The 20,346-nt window shown below is 27.3% G+C and overlaps 2 protein-coding genes across 5 annotated transcripts in view; both read left to right on the top strand.

Annotated features, from left to right (window-relative positions):
• Positions 1-20,346, top strand: part of LOC145182090 (uncharacterized) — a 91,600-nt gene that overhangs the window by 60,824 nt on the left and 10,430 nt on the right. The window lies entirely within an intron of this gene.
• LOC145182096 (hexosaminidase D-like) lies at positions 622-19,986 on the top strand. 4 transcript variants are annotated; one of them, XM_090099529.1, is made up of 18 exons: positions 622-929; positions 4,677-4,774; positions 7,246-7,281; positions 9,970-10,054; positions 10,180-10,194; positions 10,580-10,634; positions 14,126-14,235; positions 14,595-14,682; positions 14,994-15,072; positions 15,170-15,255; positions 15,329-15,503; positions 16,716-16,784; positions 17,064-17,123; positions 17,375-17,501; positions 17,689-17,859; positions 18,040-18,138; positions 19,373-19,459; positions 19,611-19,985. In XM_090099529.1, exons 1-18 carry the CDS (start codon positions 883-885, stop codon positions 19,804-19,806), a joined length of 1,683 nt encoding a protein of 560 aa, XP_089955655.1. In that variant the 5' UTR covers positions 622-882; the 3' UTR covers positions 19,807-19,985. The 4 variants fall into 4 exon arrangements, with proteins under 4 accessions (XP_089955655.1, XP_089955654.1, XP_089955658.1 ...); XM_090099528.1 differs by lacking the exon at positions 10,180-10,194 and having other exon boundaries at positions 10,562-10,634; positions 19,611-19,986; XM_090099532.1 differs by lacking the exons at positions 622-929; positions 4,677-4,774; positions 7,246-7,281 and adding an exon at positions 7,630-7,746 and having other exon boundaries at positions 19,611-19,984.

Here is a 20,346-nt window from a genome sequence, read left to right as displayed (position 1 = left end):
CAATAAAAATACAAGTAGAGCTATGACACTTTTTAGCAACTTAATAAAACACCCTGGTGTAAAAATACAAACCTAGAATCGCTTTAGAACAGAAAATACTTTATACACGTAAGCATTAGATTGTTGTTAAACACTTGAATAAAAAAATAAAATATAAAGAAGTAATGGTAAAACTATACAACATGTATTTTTAAGCACAATTTATATATTTCAATTTTGTAAGAAGTGAAGTAAAAGATAGAAATTAATTTTAATCAATAATTCCTCTTATTAAAGCATATTGCTTCTAAGCAGCAGTGGTTTTAGAGACCAGATGCTGGTTGGAGCATTTACATAGCATCTAAATCACAAATAAAAAAAGGCTGAAGGTGTTTATAACAATTATTTTTTGTGCAAATACCCTGGGATTTTTTTTGCAAAGAATAAATACTCTTCTTGCCTTTTCTGCAATGTGGTTTATTGGTGAAGCAGATTGGGATTTAGGATCCTCAAATTAACAAAAATTACCTGTAAAAGTGAATAAGATGATAAAAAAAAATTTTCATTTCGACTATAATTGTTATTTTTAGGAATGAAATTCCTGGTTGCCCCTCTTGTCGTGTCTCGAACTCCGTAAATTCATTTTTTTATCGACGGCGATCTTAACTTTTGTTTCGACGGTTCGATGGTTATCGAACTAAATATCCGAAATCTATTAAACCAAATTATGACTGAGCTGCTATTAAAAAGAAAATATTTAAAAATATTTTTGTCTCCGCTAATTAATAAAAAAAAAAAAAAAACTGAATGTCAAAACCAATATGTATATACATGCATTTAATTTACATATCAGTTTTAAAAAAATTTAATATTGAAAGGCAGATATTCTAACACCATAAAACAATGTATATGTGCAGGAAATTGTTAAAAATCTTGATGCTATTCCTTTGGTAAGTACACAGATAGATTCATATGTATGTATGTATGTATGTATGTATGTATGTATGTATGTATGTATGTATGTATGTATGTATGTATGTATGTATGTATGTATGTATGTATGTATGTATGTATGTATGTATGTATGTATGTATGTATGTATGTATGTATGTATGTATGTATGTATGTATGTATGTATGTATGTATGTATGTATGTATGTATGTATGTATGTATGTATGTATGTATGTTAATTTTTTACTAGTTTTGGAGTTCTCTCAAGAGTCTAAGTTTATTGATTTTGCTTAAACATGGTAATTTATTGATGGTAATACCAAAAAAAAGTTAAAATCAATACTGATCACATAAAGATATCTCTTGTTCTAATTGTTATACAATTTATTCAAACAATAAACATAACCTTATTTAACAACTTACAGTGGAGAAAATAGAATTAGCCTCACCATGTGCTGATCCAATATTTTGTAAATCTATAAGCAAGTTTATGCGGTGCATCTTTTGTATCCACACACATAAAATTATTGTTACAAACAACAACTTTTTAGATTATAATATAGCATAATTAAATTGTGGTACATTTGATAAAACCATAAAATTTATAATACTTGATATTTTCGGTAACAAATAGAATTAGCCTCATCAATAATTATTTTCAGTTTACTTGTATATTTTGATCTGGTGATGTGCATTTGTGACTTAGCTTTTTATTATTAGTTGTAAGTTAAACAAAGACTGTGAAATCAGTGCTCATAAAGTTTTTTACATTTAGTTTTTGATACCTTAATTTGAAATGGGATGTGGTAAGCGTTTAACAAATGAAGAATCAGTAGTAATCAAAGCATAAAAAGATACAGGCTTATCTAATCAGGAAATTGCAAAGAAAATTAAAAGATCGTCAAAAGTGGTTAATAATTACTTCAAGATTGGTGTTGTTTATGGAGCTGATAAGGGAAGTAGTGTCAAACGTAAAATTGATAATCATACTAAACGAATTATTGTACGTCTTGCTGGTGCTCAGCACATGACTGCATCTCAAATTCATGCTGATTTACAATTACCTGTATCTGTTCAACATGTGAGACAAATCTTACATGAAGATCCAAACACAATTTGGAAAAGTGTAAACCAAAACCAAAACTTACTGCTCGTCATAAAGAAGTTAGATTACAATTTGCAAAAGAACACGCCTTGGTAAGAAGAGTTGGATCAAGTTCTCTTTAGTGATGAAAAAAAGTTCAATCTAGATGGTCCTGATGGCTATAAATATTACTGGCATGATCTTTGAAAAGAGAAAGAAACTTGGATGAGTCATAACATTGGTGGTGGAAATGTTATGGTTTGGGGGGTTTTTTCCTTTGCTGGAAAACTTCCACTGGCATGGATTTCAACAAAAATGAATTCACAGGACTACATTGACTTATTAGAAATAAGATTGCTTGAACATGGTGAGGAATTGATGGGTGAAAATTTCACTTTCCAACAAGATAATGCTACTATCCATAATTCAAAGCTTACAAAAGCTTGGTTTAGGGAAAAAAATATTCACGTAATGGAATGGCCCGCACGTAGTCCAGATACTTACCCAATTGAAAATCTATAGGGAATACTTTCTAAAAAGGTTTATGAAAATGGTAAGCAATTTGAATACACCTTGGAGCTGAAAACTCGTATCAGTGAAGCTTGGAATGAAATATCTGTAGAAACTATCCAAAATCTTGTGACTAGTATGTTAAGTTGCATATTTGAAGCCATTAAAAATTCAGGAAGCAATACTAAATATTAAACTTGGATGAGTCATAACATTGGTGGTGGAAATGTTATGGTTTGGGGGGTTTTTTCCTTTGCTGGAAAACTTCCACTGGCATGGATTTCAACAAAAATGAATTCACAGGACTACATTGACTTATTAGAAATAAGATTGCTTGAACATGGTGAGGAATTGATGGGTGAAAATTTCACTTTCCAACAAGATAATGCTACTATCCATAATTCAAAGCTTACAAAAGCTTGGTTTAGGGAAAAAAATATTCACGTAATGGAATGGCCCGCACGTAGTCCAGATACTTACCCAATTGAAAATCTATAGGGAATACTTTCTAAAAAGGTTTATGAAAATGGTAAGCAATTTGAATACACCTTGGAGCTGAAAACTCGTATCAGTGAAGCTTGGAATGAAATATCTGTAGAAACTATCCAAAATCTTGTGACTAGTATGTTAAGTTGCATATTTGAAGCCATTAAAAATTCAGGAAGCAATACTAAATATTAAATGAGCGTAAAAACATAATATTTTCTTTATTTTTTGTATATAACGTTAATGAGGCTAATTCAATTTTCTCCACAAATTGAATACTTTTAATTTTTTTTTCCATTTGGAATTAATTAAACATACCAATTTACAAACTTTTTAGTTGTAGAAGAAGATGATAAAAAATAAAGTAGGTTTATTAATTGCTTCACTGTGATTTTTGTTAAATTAGAACAAAAAATAAAGGTGAGGCTAATTCTATTTTCTCCACTGTATATGCAGGAACAGCAATAAAACTTTGAAATTTAAAGAATTTGTCAGAAGCAACCATATCTTATTTACTTTAAAGAAGCTCTTTTAAAAACTTAGCTGTGGATATTAGTATGATTTTTTTCTGTCAGTATGAATAAGAATAATGCAACAGTTGTCTGAACTCAAATACTTTTACTCAAGTTTATCTTTAATAAAATCTTTAATTCCCAATATATTTTGTTTATGAAATTGTAATCAAAGGACTTATTTATAATACTGGTTTTAAATTCATGAAAGCAATTGTGTCAGAAAATATTTCAATTATTACAAGATCCCATTTCAAGGCTTTCAGATGATTATAGATTGCATTTGCTGCATGGCCAGGTCCTGATTCCAATATTGGATCAATATAGAGCTTTGAATTGCTATCAAAACTCAATGGTATTAAAACAGGCAATTAATCTAATTCAGAGACTTCTTCAGTGCTGAAGATTGTTTTTTGCAAGTATTACTTGTTTTGTTGAGTTCAGTAGGCAGAATCATGGTGGATTTATGAATGCTTAGGCTTGTTCTGTTCAACAGTTTTAAAAAAGGAAAAGAGATTCTAAGCTTCATCTTCTTGATGATCATTTTCTGTTTTTGGTAACATCGAAGAAAAATTTAATCAGTTCTAACTCTGGTACTTTTTTAATATACTGCATTTGATGTTTTACAGATCTCATTTCTAGAGTAGCAACAGATCCACAGATCCAATTTTTTCATTTCTTGAGTCTTATAGCTTTAAAAATTGTCTATCTTCTCATTTATCAATAAAATGTTATTGTTTGCATGATGTCAAGTACATTACTGAAAACAAAATTTATCATGGTTATTTCTAATATCTTTTTTAAAAATTTATTTGCTGTAATACCATTTAAATGAAATCATTTGTTAATATCTTTTTTTAAAAAAATCTATTTGTTTTAAAACTTCTTGTCATCTGATATTAGCAATGCAGTGTTTGAAATATATATAGTTTTTAAATTCCAAGATTTTCTGGGATGATTGTGTATCTATATATTCCTTTTTTTTTTTGTTATTGTTGTTAGTATTATTCAATCTGTTTTGTGTAACTTTCTTCAAATAAATTTTTTATAAATTTTTTATTTATTGGGAATATATTAATAGGATGTATAATATTTTCTTTTTTCATATTTATATGTAAAAGCTTTGTTTATTTTTATTTTTGAATAATTATAGCATTCTTCTATTGATACTTGCTTGGGTTGAGCTGCCCATCAAAAAAGAGTATCATCGTAACAATCTATTATTGCAGAAAGATCTTGACAATGCAAATAGTAATTTTTTAATTTGCTTTAAAATTTACTTTACAGTTATGTGTTAATAATTGTAGTTGTCATGATCATTAAATTGTATTTAACATGGTTATAATTACTAGGCATCAGCATTTGGTCTTTCTGTTGTCAGTAAGAACCAGTAGTAATCATGTTCTAAAACAATCTTTAAAGATAAAATGAAATTTCTGAAGTTTATTTGAATATATAGATTTAAAACAGCTTTTAGTGTGATGAATTTATATTCATGTATAAATTTGTTATTTGAAACTTGTAATAAAAATAAGTTTAACATTTTTAATCAAATAGCAGTTCTGTGCAATTTTTTGAAGGATTGATATGAAATAACATTAAACATGCAATGTATTGGTTTATTTTTTTGCAATCTTATAGCTTTGTTTAATTATATACATTATTTTAAATTTGATTTATTTTAAATAACTAATATTGATGTTTACACAATATTTGTTACTATTTGTTAAAAACTAAAATACCAAGTGCTGAGGCTTAATAAATACTGCTGTAAGAATTTTGTTTCAATATTGATTAACATGATTTATAATTATGGTTTAATCTATTTAACTGTTAATTGCTATGCTTATGATTATTGGTGATTGCTGTGACAAATGCTGTGGTGATTAAAGTAGTGAAAATCGCCATAGCAGCAATAAATGATGTTTTAAGAGATTAATTGTGTCAGAGATTACAAACCAGCATAATCATTCATTGTTCAATTAACAATTTCATTGTCATGAGGGGGATTCAATTAGTACTACAATTTTCATGATGTCCCACTTTTCAGCAACCAAAAATGTCATGGTGAGTATTAACAATTAACAATTTCATTGTCATGAGGGGGATTCAATTAGTACTACAATTTTCATGATGTCCTACTTTTCAGCAACCAAAAATGTCATGGTGAGTATACTGGTTGCAAAGCTGAAACTGCTGAATCCGAAATGATGATCTACGGGTATAAAAGAGTGCCCCTGGAAAGACTCTTTCGGTGGTATGGGTGGAAGCAAGCTTGTTAATAACCTCCTCGTGGTTGCAACCGGGCAATCGAGGCAGGCGGCCTCTAGCAAATATTAACGAGCGAAACCCCAGGGGGGTAGGGGACGGGCGGATGAACAATCCCTTTGTGCCAATAGACACCCCCAGTCTGTGCCAATAAATTAGTGTCTGTCCAAGCATGATCCCTTACTTCCTAAATATGAGGCAGAACGGATGTAATGATGAAGTAACATAAAAACGCTATTCCTATATTATGAATAGACGGTTTTGGTATTGCCTTAAAGCAAAATGGGTATTTAAACTAAGCCGCATGGTGCCTTACTCACCACAGCTCATACAAATGGTGTCTTTCAAATATAGGCTTGACAAGTCTATGAGAGTCACTGAGCATGGTACTACTGAGCATCCTACTAAAATCCTTATTGCAACCAAAACTATTGGGCCTCTAAATTTGCCAAAGTGTTTTTCTTTTATTTCTAACTGGTCGATCTCTTTTTACAAGGGGTGTAGTAAAGATTGCTATTACTTTTTCACATACATAAAAAATCTTTGTGCTGTAGTATTTTCCTATCAGCATCTGAATGTAATTAAAAAACATATTACCTTTCTTTAATTTAAGTATGAATTAAGATACTAAAAACAAAAGTATTCATAATTATCTTTGAATTCATAAAAATCATTAAATCTAAAATAAAAGATAAACTTTAATTTACAAGCTTATTTCTTATTAAAGGAGTGATGCAAAAAAAAAAGGCTTGAAAATTGTTTTAGATAATTGCTTGACTAAACCTACATATTAAACAGTAACCACTTTAAGAGCAACGAAAGGTTATTTTTTGTTTCATATATAACACAAATCTATTTTCAGTTTAATACCAAAAACAACAGCTTCAATTTTTATGTGTTTTTAATTCTGATTTTGTTTTTGGACAAAGAAAATTTTTGTAAAAATTGATAAAAATCATTTTCTTGATGTGTGTTTTTAAAGTCATTACTGTGAATATTACATTACAGAGCATTTTTCTTCCAAAATGATTATTTACTGAGTAAACAGTTAAATTCTCTTTAGTTTCATGATTCATTCCTTCTTAAGTTATGTAATTATTAGTGTATTTTGATAGAAAACCTGCCCATGGGATACCATAAGGTGAAGATTGGGATAAGATAAGGAGAAGATTGTGCTATTTACAGGTACTATGATGAAGAAAATGTGAACTAACATTATAAAAATAGTATTTGCCTCAAACTTCGGAGATAAAATGTCATACTTGGAAAAAGAGAGCATTAATGCTAATTTATTTCACTGATAATTTCTGTAATTGAGAATTATGGTCATCTTAGAAATGATAATTTTTTTGTATGAAACAAGTATTTATTGTCTCATTAATAAGATAATTTTACATAATAAAATCCCATTGTTATAAATTTTATGTGAAATTAAATTTTTTAATTCATTTCAGTTCAGCTTATTGAATGTAAATTTCAAAAGTTTACAGGTTAGTAATTACTTTTATCTCAATTTTTTAAAAAATGTTTTTAAAATTTTTTAGTTTGTCTAGTTGTGCGATTTTTTTAATATCAATTTTTGCAATTCATTTTTTTTTTCTTACACTTTTATTGATGCTTATGATAATATCTACCTTAAACATTGGCATCTTCATTATTTATCTTTAAACAGCATTTATTATTTGAAAAGTTAACATCTTTTTGAGTAAAAAAATGTTTTTGAGTAAAAAAGTGAAATTTTTCAAAATTAAAATCCATTAATTTTTTTTTAAAAAAGTGCACTATAGTTAAAAAATTTTATTAATAGATTTCAGGAAGAAATTGATGGATTAATCAAAACTATCAAGTTTAAAATTGAATTTTTTATTAAATTTAAAGTTGAGTAAACTTGATAAAATTAAGTTAAAAAAGATCTTCCAGCTAATCAGAAGTTGTATTTGCAGGAGTCTTACAAGGTTTGGATTGAGTTTTGTTTCAGTTTTGTTTAAGCTTTGCTTGTTGTTGTTTTAGAGTCAATAATGTCTTTAGAGTCAATAATGTCTTTCAGATGTCTAGAGTAATGTCTAGAGTCTTTTTGTGTTAAAAAAGTTTTAAAGATATTTCTCATATTACCTTCAACTTCCAGTCTTTGGAGAGCTATTATACTTTTCCTTCTCAATAACGGCCTCCAACATTTTCAGTACCAAGTGTTTATCAAGTTGAGTGTTAGTCGAATGGTATCCTGTTCTTTAAACATTAAAGTTGTTTTAGATATAAATGCTTAATCTTAGTCAGTTTATCATCACAGTTTGTAAATTAGGGACCCTAATGTGAATGAAACATTCATGTGAATGAAACATTCCGTAAAAAACTTTTTGAGGGTAAATTGATTCTTTTTGATAAGCAAATGGTAATAGGAGTCCATAACAAGTAATTTTGAAATCCTGCATTAAAATCTAAAGGGCTTATTTTGTCTCATAGCTTTTTAACACTAGAATAATGAAATGTATTGTAAATCTGACTATTTCAACTGACTCATTCCTAGAAATATTATGGTAAAAAAAGATTTGCTTAAAAAGCATAAAAAAATTTGTTACATGAATTTTTATGAAAATTGACCTATTAAACTAGTTATGTGGTTTCTTATTTTTGAAAAGAATACCAAAAACATTTTTTTGCTGGAAAAAGGCAATAGCATTGAAATTAAAACAAAATTTACAATTTTAATCAAAGAGTTTTACCACAAAAAAAAGTCAGCTTTTACCAAAAACTATTATGAGTGCAGAAAGTGTGTTTGTGTAATCCGCATGAAAAAAGATTACCAGGAACTGAGAGATCATTACTTGTGATCATTAAAGTGAACTTCAAGGGTGAAAGATTCCCTTTGGCTATCTGTATTTCCTATAGGTTTCAAGTTGGAAGGCTGAATGAAGATAAAACAACAATTTTACCCAAACTCTACAACTTTGCTGTAATTTCAATCAAGCCTGTAACTTGTTCATCATCAGTTTGTGATTGTTTGATTTGCTCTATTGCAAAACTCAAAGGGAAAGAAAAGCATCCACTTTGAAAAGTAACAGCTCCAACACTTAAAGCACCATAACTGCTAGCTCAAGCTTCTGTAAAATGTTGTACAAAATGCTTGTCAATCCATGGTTATGGATTTTTATACTATTTTACTCCTGAAATACTTGTGTTTCCCAACCACAACCTTGTGCTTGAGCTATCCTCTAATGGAATTCCATTTACTACTTGAAGTACCAATCACTTGTGTAAGAACCTCTGTGATCAAAGGCTAATTGCCAAAGAATGACCAACAGCACTACACATTCCAAATCAGCACTATCAAGGTGGTTATTTCAACTGCATGAAGCTTCTGAGAGGTATAAGCAAGTTGTAAGAGCTCTCTGAAGAAGAAAACTTTGTGCAAGCTAAGTTTCATTCACACTCTCAAACTGTTTAAACAATTTGGACTCTGAATTTGAAGCTAAGATTTGGAGGTTCAAGCAAAGTTATGTCAGACTTTTAGTTTCAGACATACCTTAGGTTCATGCAGTGTTTCATCACTTCTCTCAATTCATCAAAACAAAGAAAACAGGCTTGGGGGCTCTTCAGTGAACAAGCTACAGAAGCTCTTCATTCCAAGATATTTTAAAGTCTTTATGCAGTTAGAAGCTAAAGAAGAGCATTATTTCTATACAAGAAGTCAAAGCTATGCAATATACAATCAATTTTTTTAGAAAATAAAAAAAATTTTTTTTTTCTTTTTTAAACAAATTAAGAATAAACTAAGAAAAAACAATACGCTTTATTTGTAATTTCCTATAATTTTTATCTTATAAAATTTTTGCAAGAGACACAGTTTAGGTGTTAAAAATAATTTTTACTTTTGTGAGAAAAATAAGGGAAAAATTTATGGTGGAATAAATCATGAGATTTCATAAATGCTTTCAAGTATTCCAACTAACATGTACAATCATCCTCAAAAAGATTTTTATCAGATGTGTCATTTTAAGATCTGTAATGTTAAATTAGCTCATATGATACAGTTACCTGTATATTGTTTTTTGTATTCATTAAAAGTGTGTATTTTGTTTATTTTTTGCATGAACTAACTTAAGCGTTTGGAATCCAAAGTAACATTTTGTTGCATATTATGAGTAACTTTTTCTCTTTCTTTCTTTTCTTTTATTTTCCAGGAGTTGCAAATGAGGTTAAAGTAAACAATATTGAGAAATCTTCAAATGATAAAGTTCTTCAAATGATAAAGTCAAAGCAAAAAAAGTATTTCTTCTTCTTCTTTTTCTCTTAAAGAAAAGTTAAAACATTTATATCTTTTAAGCTTCAACAATTCTAAATGGATTTTTAAGAAGAAAAAAACTAGTCTAAACATTTTTTTTTTTTTTTAGATTTACTTTAAACCGGTAAGTTGAAGAATGAATTATTTTTGATATTATTTAGTTCTTTTGGAGAAAATTTTTTTTTTCTGTTAAGGATCCAAAAGGTTTAAAAAAATAAATATTAATGTCTAATTATCTATTAAGAAAAAGGTCACTTGTCAAGAAAAAAAAAATGAAACTAATAGATTTTAATTTTAAACTGCTGAAGCTCAGTTCATTTTATATTTTAAATTACGAGTATGTTTTTTCTGTAATGTGTTGATATCTCAAATATCAAATATGGATATTGTATATTAGAAAGAGTTTGACACTACTTCTTTTCTAAGCAGAAAATACTAGTTAGTTTTTGTCATTAAGAAATGAAAGTTATTTGGCTAAAAAACTTGATTAGAATTTATTTTCTTTTTAGAATTGTCCATTTAGATTTAAAGGGTGCACCTCCAAAGTACTCATACCTTATAAAAGTAAGATCTTCTAAAATGATGTTTTTTGAAATTGTATATAAGCTTATATAAGCTGATTAACGGAATTGAAAATTTTCTGATTCTTGTGACAAAACTTCTTTTTATCTAAAACTATTAGTATTTAATAAACCAGTAGTTTTTAGGGGGTGCAAATTTCTCCTGGAGCAACAGGAAGTTTTAAAGAAAGAGAAAAAAATTTAAAAGTTTTCCATGTATTCTCTAAATTTCTTTGGATTAAAATCCAAATAAATACAGAAAATGCATGGAATACTTTTAAAGTTATAAAAAAAATAATGCTTTAGCAATTAAAGTATTTATATCTTAATTGAATTTTTAAAGTTTTTTTTGTGTCAAAATTTAGAACTGGTTTGACAAATTAACAATAGATGCATGATTTTTTTTAAAAAAAACTAATGGACTTAAATGTCAGTCTGAAATTGTATGAAAAATTTCAGATGAACTAATTGCTCTTTTAGCCACTAGATGGAAAAAATGTCAAAAGGCCATGTTTTTTATTTTTTGACTAACTTTAAACAAATTAAATTCTTTATGCAGGCTTGAGTTATTGCAATTAATTTCAATTATATTTTTCTTTTGATAAACTTTACTAATCATTCAGCCATAGATTCAGATGACTCATCTGTAGTAGTATCAACATCTGTTGCTACTTTGTCATCATTCGAAAAAAGCCTACTGTATATTTTTTGGTTAAATTTATTGCTGCTACCTCAGTTGGCAGGAAGTAAATCATCATCCAACTCATTTTGGGAGGAACTTGGATTATCTAAAAATCTTAATAAGCCAACATGATATTTTTGAAATAAATTTGTATTCATAAATCCTTCAGCTGTGTTTTGAATATTCATCTAAACTTACACTGGATTTGAATTTTTTTTTTTTTTTAACATTTTTTCCTTCTAAATATTTTTCATGACATTTGATATAAAATTTTTAGAAGGAAAATTTGTTTATTCTATTAGGTTTAACTAAATTGAAAAACTTTAATGATTAATGGTTAGATTGATAAAATTTCACCAGGGAAAAATTATTTTTTAAGTTTATTTAAATCAGGGAAAAATTTGATGAAAATCCAATATTGTCCTAAATTAATATTATGCATTTGCATAATATTCAAAAAAGTTAAAAAAAGGATTCAAGCAACTTTGCAGAAAAAACTGAAATTTCAAAAACAGCGGAGAAAATAGAATTAGCCTCACCATGTGCTGATCCAATATTTTGTAAATCTGTAAACAAGTTTGTGCGGTACAACTTTTGTATCCACACACATATAATTAGTGTTACAAACAACAACTTTTTAGATTATAATATAGCATAATTAAATTGCGGTACATTTGATAAAACCATAAAATGTATAATACTTGATATTTGCGGTAGCAAATAGAATTAGCCTCATCAATAATTATTTTCAGTTTACTTGTATATTTTAATCTGGTGATACGCATTTGTGAGTTAGTTTTTTATTATTATTTGTAAGTTAAACAAAGACTGTGAAATCAGTGCTCATAAAGTTTTTAACATTTGGTTTTTGATACCTTAATTTGAAATGGGACGTGGTAAGGGTTTAACGAATGAAGAATTAGCAGTAATCAAAGCATACAAAGATACAGGCTTATCTAATCGGGAAATTGGAAAGAAAATTAAAAGATCTCCAAAAGTGGTTAGCAATTACTTCAAGATTGGCGTTAATTATGGAGCTTATAAGGGAAGTGGTGGCCAACGTAAAATTGATAATCGTACTAAACGAGTTATTGTACGTTGTGCTGCTGCTCAGCACATGACTGCATCTCAAATTCGTGCTGATTTACAATTACCTGTATCTGTTCAACGTGTGAGACAAATCTTACATGAAGATCCAAACACAGTTTGGAAAAAGCGTAAACCAAAACCAAAACTTACTGCTCGTCATAAAAAAGTTAGATTACAATTTGCGAAAGAACACATGTCTTGGCAAAAAGAGTGGCATCAAGTTCTCTTTAGTGATGAAAAAAAGTTCAATCTAGATGGTCCTGATGGCTATCAATATTACTGGTACGATCTTCGAAAAGAGAAAGAAACTCTGATGAGTCGTAACTTTGGGGGTGGAAATGTTATGGTTTGGGGGGTTTTTTCCTTTGCTGGAAAACTTCCACTGGCATGGATTTCAACAAAAATTCACAGGACTACATTGACTTATTAGAAATAAGTTTACTTGAACATGGTGAGGAATTGATGGGTGAAACTTTCACTTTCCAACAAGATAATGCTACTATCCATAATTCAAAGCTTACAAAAGCTTGGTTTAGAGAAAAAAATATTCACATAATGGAATGGCCCGCACGTAGTCCAGATCTTAACCCAATTGAAAATCTTTGGGGAATACTTTTTAGAAAGGTTTATGAAAATGGTAAGCAATTTGAATGCACCTTGGAGCTGAAAACTCGTATCAGAGAAGCTTGGAATGAAATATCTATAGAAACTATCCAAAATCTTGTGACTAGTATGTCAAACTGCATATTTAAAGTCATTAAAAATTCAGGAAGCAATACTAAATACTAAATGAGCATAAAAACAAAATATTTTCTTTATTTTTTGTATATAACGTTAATGAGGCTAATTCAATTTTCTCCACAAATTGAATACTTTTAATTTTTTTTTCCATTTGGAATTAATTAAACATACCAATTTATAAACTTTTTAGTTGTAGTAGAAGTAATAAGAAATAAAGTAGATTTCATAATTGTTTACCTGCAATTTTTATTAAATTAGAACAAAAAATAAAGGTGAGGCTTATTCTATTTTCTCCGCTGTATTTTGCAGGAAAATTGAAAAACTTTTCCCTGGATCCCAGACTCTTTCCTAGGATACGAGGAATTTCTGATTTAAATTTTCCTGGTATTTTCTTGAGTACAAAATATGTTGAAACACCCCCTAGTAGTTTTTCATATGATGCCAATGCATAGTTACTATATCAAAATGTTGAAAGTGAAACAGAAAAAAGCATTAATTTCAGATATGGCTAACTTTTAATGCATTTTTATCCATTAATTCATTTAAATGATATAATTTCTGAAATATTGTTTAATAGTTTTTTTATAGTTCTGGAAATTGCTTTAATTTAACTTATGAAAATTTTATGATTATTGCAGTAGTGCATTTTGGTATCCTGCAGATTCAAATAGTTTTGACAAACACAAAAATGTTTCATAAAAACCTCAACTTGTGCAATAATTAAAACTAGGAGATCTTTATCTTGTTTCTTCAGTTTGTAAGAATTTTGGAGATGATGAGACAAGTTTCATCACTATCAAGTTTAAATTTTGACTTATTAATTCCCATTAAAACTTATTTCATCCAATGTGTTTAATTTTTTTTTATCATCATGGTAAACTCAGCATTCAAGCTAACATAAGTGGGCAATTTTTATATCTTTTTTTAAAAAATACTACAGGCTATGGATAAAATCTTACTCTTTTATAATTACAAATTTTCAGCTTCTACCTTTGCTGAAATCTCTTGGAGCTTCAGGTTTGTTGATTGAATATGAAGACATGTTTCCATATAGTGGATTTTTGCATGAAATAGCATCCTCATATGCCTACAGGTATGCCTATAGCTGTTCTTTGTGCTTGGCAAATGTCAAACTCAGTCAAGATCAGTTAGTTTTACTGATTGTTAGAGCATAATACTCAATTATCAATATGAATATACTTTGGAAAATAATTGTAAATGTTTAATTTAATATTTTGAAATATTTGTTTTAAAACTTTCTTCTATATAAATTTTTTATTTTATTATAAGTTTATATTTCAGTTTTTGTCAGTAATTATTATTATTATTATTTATTTCTATTATTATTATTATTTATTACTATTATTATTGTTATTATTATTATTATTATTATTATTATTATTTTTATTATTATTATTATTAATTATAACATACAATTACGTTTGTCAATAGCAAGAATGAGATACGAGAACTTATGGGTGTGGCTAAAAATTTGCACTTAGAGGTGATTCCACTTGTTCAAACATTTGGACATTTAGAGGTTATTATGTTTTATTTTTTCAATTTTTCTTATACAAATAAAAATCAAATCTGTGTAATGAGATTGGTGTAAAAGCAGCTTTGCTTTCTTTTAAATTGATTAACTATGAAGAAACAATTATTTTTCAATCTTCATGTAAGGCTTAGAATTATTTATTAAATGTTAAAAAAAACAAACAATTTATATAAAAAATGCTTTCATAAGTTATTTTGAAATATACCTGAAAATTTAAAACTGATAACTTCAAAAGGAATATTAATAAAAGTGTTTAAAGTGGTGAAAATGAACTCAAAATTTTTTTTTTTTTTTAGTTTGTCCTTAAACATAAAAAGTTTCAATATTTACGAGAAACTCCTGAGTATGCAAATCTTCCATGTCCACTTCATAATGGTATGAATTATGATCTATTTTTAAATGTTACAAAGTAATAAATTAATTACTTTTAGAAAAACTGTTACAAAGTAATAAAATAATTAATTACTTTTAGAAACATTAGACACTATCTTTAAGATGGTTGATCAAGTGCTATTTATGCATCCAGACATTACAATGATACACTTAGGAGGTGATGAGGTAAAATCGTTTCATTGCAATTAGGATTATCTTGATGATCATTTCTCTACTCATAGTTTTTTTTTTTTTTAAGGTTTTCAACATAAAAGATTGTGATAGATGCAGAGCAAGTGGAATGCAGAAAGAACACATTTATCTGCATCATATGGTTCCTATTTTCAAACATATTCTCAAAAATTCAAAACATCATGTCAAGCCAATAATATGGGATGATATGATAAGAAATTGGCCTTTAATTGAGATACAAAGTGCGTAATTTTATGAAATGTTTGAAGGTCTAGTTATTATATTAAGCAAATATTCAGAATAATTGTAATTCTTAACATCATAATTTATAATTTATACAAATATATTGTTTTCTTAATAATTTTATTGTTTAAATAACATAAGCTGCTTATGCAAACAAAAACTAGACTCTTTGTACGGAGTATGTTGCATTTACAAGTATTTTAAATCATTAGTACAATTAGTAATACAAGATTGAGATTACCCATACCATAAGAATTTTTAGTTCTCTGATAACCATATCATTTCAGCCTTGTCTGATTAGTGGAAATAAATACCAATTGAAACATATTTATGCACTGCTCTTTTAGGATGTGTTCTGCAAAATCAATAAAATTCTTTACTTGAGGTTTTCAACTGTTTTTTTTTTTTTGTTGTTGTTTTTTTGTTTTTTATATGTAAATGTAAGTGTTCAACCATCTTTTCAACTTATTGTAATATACGCAGTTTGTCTAACCGCAGTGTGACCTGCAATTTGTATCTCAATGTTTTTATAATATAAATTTAATACTTTCTTTATTACTACAGCAGCTAAATGATTTTTTTAAATGAATGACATGTTCATTTTTCATATGAAATAAAAAAAATTTCACATAAAAAACGAGTATATTTCATGAAAATTGAATATATTTCATTTCTTTAATAACTTAAACAGCTGTAAGCATCTAAAAATTAGGTTTAGAGACTAATTACTAGTAATAAATAAAAGTACAGAAAGTAGATGTCAGTTTTTTTTTTGTTGAAGAGCCATATTTAGAAAACAGATTTCAAATTACATTTTTTAAAATATGTTTTAATCACTAATAATTTTGAAGATAGTTCTACAAAGTTAAAATTTGTTCCAGAAGTGACAAGTTTTGATGTCTTCTATGATATTATTACCAAGACAAACATCAATTTTTATTCTTTCATAGTTTGCTTATTCTAGTCAGTAAATGTTTTAAATTTCTTTTTCTTTTTTATATATATTAAATATGCTTTTTTGTTTACTTTTTCTATTTTTTTTTTTAAGAATTTAAGAAAGTGTTGAAAAGTTAAACTGAGAAATTTTTATCTGAAAATTATTTTAAAATTTTAATTTTCCAATACCAAATAAATTAAATAAAGGTTTTTTATTTTTTTTATTATTAATTAGAATTTTATTATTATAATTAGAATTTTATTATTATTGTTAGAATTATCAAGTCTCACAGACATTATGGTTTGGGGGTATGGCCCTAATTTAGATAGTCATTTTCCAAAAGGTTTGATGTTTGCTATAATAATGTTTTCTGTGTTTTCTTTGTTAATTTATAAATCATATTAAATAATGCATGGTTCATACTTTATTCTTATTTTTACTTTTTCATATTTATTTTTGTTAATTTTTTATACATGCTTTATTATCATTTTGTTTGTCAAAAAACGAAAAATGAAGTTAAAAAAAATGTAAAAATGTAATAATTAAAATTTGTTTGGAAAATGAAAAGTATTGAGGATTTGGTTAAGAGTATGATGTAAAAATTTTAGGTTATTTTCTTTAGATATGTGGGATAAATACTTACAGGCTTTTGACTCACTCTGGGTTTCTAGCTCGTTTAAAGGTTATCCATAGTTATCTCTACAACTACTTTTTCATTACTGTCACAACACAAGTTAAAGCTTGTTTTTTTGTCTTTTAATGAACTGTGAAGTATTTTTTGTAACAAACAAAAACAAAATAGTTTTAATTTTGCAACAAAAAAAAAAAACAAAAAAAAAAATAGTTCCTTTTTTTTTCTTATGATTTTTTTAGAAAGCCATTGGTTTATTTTATGGCCCATATTGAAATGGTAACTTTTTTCCTCATCTCTAGGTGCATTAGCTGCTAACAATAACATACCACCTATACCGATGCATGTAAAAAATCATGAATCATGGCTAAAAATTGCAGACAATTTTAAAAATAACATCTCTGGGATTGTGTTAACAGGATGGGCAAGGTTGTTTTTGATCTTAAATTCCATTTTCAGTTATACAAATAGTTATGTATGCTAGTTTTTTTAAAATGATATTAAGTGCCTTGGTATTTCATTGTATTTAAAGATATAACAGATAACTAATATAAAAAACTTTTAAAAAAATATTTTGAATGGATTTTCATTGAAAATTTCATGAATTTATTTTAAGATATGATCATTTTGCTACTTTGTGTGAACTTCTTCCTGCAGCTCTACCCTCACTTGGTCTTACACTATCAGTGCTTAAGGAAGGTGTGTTGAAGCCACGTTCAAAAGAATTTGTTGAATCTCTGCTTTCCTTTTCAAAGGAGATTATTACAGAAAAAGACCCATTTGGAAGGTAAAACTTTAAAATATATTGGGTAAATGTATGCATGTTAATACAACTGTGAAGTTTGATAAACTATTAACTTGTGTGTGTGTGTGTGTGTGTGTGTGTGTGTGTGTGTGTGTGTGTGTGTGTGTGTGTGTGTGTGTGTGTGTGTGTTACATATGTGCCTAAGCTTGTTTTTTGATTTAGTTGGGATGTAACAGTTCCAGGTTTTGCTGGTGGAGAAATTTATGCTTTAGTGGCAGAACTAGAAAATTATATATCCTGGGTTACAGATAACAAAAGAAGGTAGGTTTATGAAATTCTCACCATTTTAGAAAATTTTGTATCAATTTGGGCTGTCTAAAAATTCAAATATTGAAGTGAATTTATACAACTGATTTGATAAATCAATAACATATAACTTTTGTAAATAGATAGGGCTCACTTTTGTTAAATCCATATCAATTTTGTTAGTAATGAAATGTTGTTATGAAAACCTTTTTTTCTTTCATTATTCTAAAGAAAAGATTAGATGATAGCATAATATATTTTTCAAAGTTAAGAGAAGCATAATAAATATCAAAGATTAGAAGTGAATAATGCATTTATCAAAGAATACAAGAGCATATAATACTTACTAAATGTCAGAAAAGCATAATTTATTCATTAAACAAAAGAAGTGTATAATGAATTTATCAAAACCTAGAAAAGCATGATTCACCATATATGCCTATGTATAAGTGAAGGCTTTAAGCCATTTAGCATGAGTCAAATAATTTTTTTTGTTTTGTTTACATCTGCTAACATAATGACTGAAGATTTTTTATTAAATTATTGAATTAAACCTTCCATACTTAAAATCAAAACTAAAAGGGAATATTTTCATATAATTTAATTACATATTTTAAATAAAAATATATTTCTTTGGTAAAATACATTCAGTCATTTTAATTATTTTTTCAAAAGAGATTTAAACAAATTTGTAGTTTAGTGTCAAAAAATATTTCAATGAAAAAGAATTTTTTTGATGTCAAAGAAAATCTATTACCCATCCATATAATATTCTCCAAAAAGATTTTAATTTAAGCAGAAAAATAAATGTTTGCTACTTAAATTAAAAATATGACCTTATCATTTTAAAAGTATATAGTTTTAAAAGTATATATTTTTTGTAAACAGTAGATTAAGAGTAAGTACAAAAAAGCTAAATGAGCCACTTTAAAAATTAACTTGCTAAACTGAAACTTAATTAGGATCTCATTTTAAAGTATATTTTACCAAAGAAATAATATTGTACTTAATCTAAGTAAATAATTTTAAGATAACTTTTTTTATTAGCTTTAACTTTAAAAATTTTACTTAAAAAGATAAATCTTCTTCAAAATCATCTTGTATAAGTCCACTCAATGTATAAGTTGACACTGTTAACGTCAATGTTAATTTTTTAACCCTTACTAAGCTGCCTTAATTAAGTTTCAACTTACACACTTATATATACTTTAACTATAAAAATGTTACAATTGTATTTTAAAAATTATAGACTGGATAGTTGGGCTAATGAGCGACAAATACGTGAAGGCATGGTCAGTTCATTTCATGTGAATGCAGTAGCTGATTCTTTAAATCAGTGAGTTTTTGACTTTGAAAGAAAATTATGTAGAAGAATAATTTACTTTTTACAAAATCTGATTAAATATATATTTATTAGTATTCTTACTTATATATGAATTTATAAAATTATGTCTAGTTTGTTTCTTTGATTTACTGTTTTGATTTAGGTTGATTCCATCACTTGAAAGCTTCCGCAAAAAATGCTACACAGTTATGGAACCATACTTTTATGAGCATTCAGTTGAAGAATGGGTCAAAGATAAAGTTGAACCATATATAAAACTTAGTGATTCTCTTAACCAATCGTTGGAGCATGTCAAAATGATATTAAAAAAAAGAGAGAATTTAAAAATTTCTAATTGAAATTCAATAGTAGAAATTCAACTTCAATCATTAATGTTTTTATGAACTCATATTTATTTAAAAATAAAAAAAATTTTTGTTTTAATTTTTTATATAAAGATTTTTTATGCTGTATTTTTTATTATTTTTTTTAAATCTATTTTTGTTCTAGGTAGTTACAATATTTCTTAAATAGCTTTACAGTAACTTGCAGCATTTTGCAGCATTTAAACCTCAAGCATGAAGTATTAATGCATGCATTTATATCTTTGTTCTGAATTTTTTGATTACTTGCCAAGTTCTTAAGAACATTTTTCTTCTTCTTTTGTTTAATGGATTTTGCTGGATTTAATGTTTAGTTTACTTGAAGATTTTATCCTGTAGTCAATATTTTACTTAAATACAAAAAAAAAAACTTTAGTAAATGCACTTAAAAAAATCAAGTTTATAATATTATAATGATTATCTAGCAAAGAGGCTGGGAGCAATCACTACTGAATTGTGGACTTTTTACTCTTTCTTAATATGCAAACCTCTTATGCAAAGATGAAATGAAAACTT

This window comes from Hydra viridissima, unplaced genomic scaffold (genome assembly GCF_058129835.1).
Source record: "Hydra viridissima isolate aposymbiotic clone 2 unplaced genomic scaffold, HvirCarnegie_v1 scaffold_10, whole genome shotgun sequence".
NCBI lineage: Eukaryota > Metazoa > Cnidaria > Hydrozoa > Anthoathecata > Hydridae > Hydra > Hydra viridissima.
This window is presented reverse-complemented; position numbering and strand designations above follow the sequence as displayed.

Excerpts from the sequence above, each read along its gene's own strand:
- LOC145182096 (XM_090099528.1), top strand. The coding sequence starts at position 883 with ATGTATATGTGCAGGAAATTGTTAAAAATCTTGATGCTATTCCTTTG. Across the intron at positions 7,282-9,969 it reads TAAATTTCAAAAGTTTACAG|GAGTTGCAAATGAGGTTAAA; the intron begins GTTAGTAATTAC and ends TTTATTTTCCAG. Across the intron at positions 18,139-19,372 it reads GTTACAGATAACAAAAGAAG|ACTGGATAGTTGGGCTAATG; the intron begins GTAGGTTTATGA and ends TAAAAATTATAG.